The sequence below is a fragment of the Lipotes vexillifer genome, unplaced genomic scaffold (genome assembly GCF_000442215.2).
Source record: "Lipotes vexillifer unplaced genomic scaffold, Lipotes_vexillifer_v1.1 scaffold394, whole genome shotgun sequence".
Classification (NCBI taxonomy): Eukaryota; Metazoa; Chordata; class Mammalia; order Artiodactyla; family Lipotidae; genus Lipotes; species Lipotes vexillifer.
The window spans coordinates 1290038-1290986 of record NW_006791731.1 but is presented as its reverse complement, the minus strand read 5'-3'; the positions used below and the strand labels follow the sequence as shown (position 1 = coordinate 1290986).

At 73.1% G+C, this 949-nt stretch overlaps 1 protein-coding gene across 1 annotated transcript in view; it reads left to right on the top strand.

Moving 5' to 3' along the window:
- ZNF696 (zinc finger protein 696) overlaps positions 1 to 949 on the top strand; it is a 14398-nt gene continuing 13449 nt past the window's right edge. The window contains exon 1 of the mRNA XM_007464619.1: positions 1 to 111. Coding sequence (XP_007464681.1) covers positions 1 to 111 — 111 coding nt within the window. The remainder of the gene's footprint in view (positions 112 to 949) is intronic.

Sequence of the window (949 nt, the reverse complement as noted above, 5' to 3'; positions counted from 1 at the left end):
ATGCCGGCGCTCGCCCCCTCGCCCGCACCCTCCCCAGCCCTCACCGCCCCAGGGCCGCCAGTGAAACAAGTGCGAACAGAGTTCCGGTCACGGGACGGACAGAAGGTCGACGCAAGGCGGCCACGCCCTTTCTCTTCCTGGGAGACCTAGCGGCTTTGCTGTTGACAGACACGAAGGGAAATGTAGGGCCTGAGCGCCCCGTGGTCCCCCTAATGGCAGCCCTGGCCGAGGCCTGCAGGAGAGCTCAGGCACTAGGGAAGATGGTGTACAGCCGTCAGGCGACCAACGGACTTGCATGTTAAGGGTTATTTTAAAAATAGGATTAATATGCCCAAAACACATGTACGACCTGGTCCTGAACGAAATATTTGCGGGCTTTTACTACGGGTACTTATCCCCGACCCGAAACAGTCTTGTCCCTTGCATAGAAATGCACGCGGGTAACCAGCACTTGGTAGGGAGCACTTCGCGCTCTGAGGCCAGGGGGCGCCGCAAGGGGCGGGGCGCCGCAAGGGGCGGGGCGCCGCAAGGGGCGGGGCGCCGCAAGGGGCGGGGCGCCGCAAGGGGCGGGGCGCCGCAAGGGGCGGGGCGCCGCAAGGGGCGGGGCGCCGCAAGGGGCGGGGCGCCGCAAGGGGCGGGGCGCCGCAAGGGGCGGGGCGCCGCAAGGGGCGGGGCGCCGCAAGGGGCGGGGCGCCGCAAGGGGCGGGGCGCCGCAAGGGGCGGGGCGCCGCAAGGGGCGGGGCGCCGCAAGGGGCGGGGCGCCGCAAGGGGCGGGGCGCCGCAAGGGGCGGGGCGCCGCAAGGGGCGGGGCGCCGCAAGGGGCGGGGCGCCGCAAGGGGCGGGGCGCCGCAAGGGGCGGGGCGCCGCAAGGGGCGGGGCGCCGCAAGGGGCGGGGCGCCGCAAGGGGCGGGGCGCCGCAAGGGGCGGGGCGCCGCAAGGGGCGGGGCGG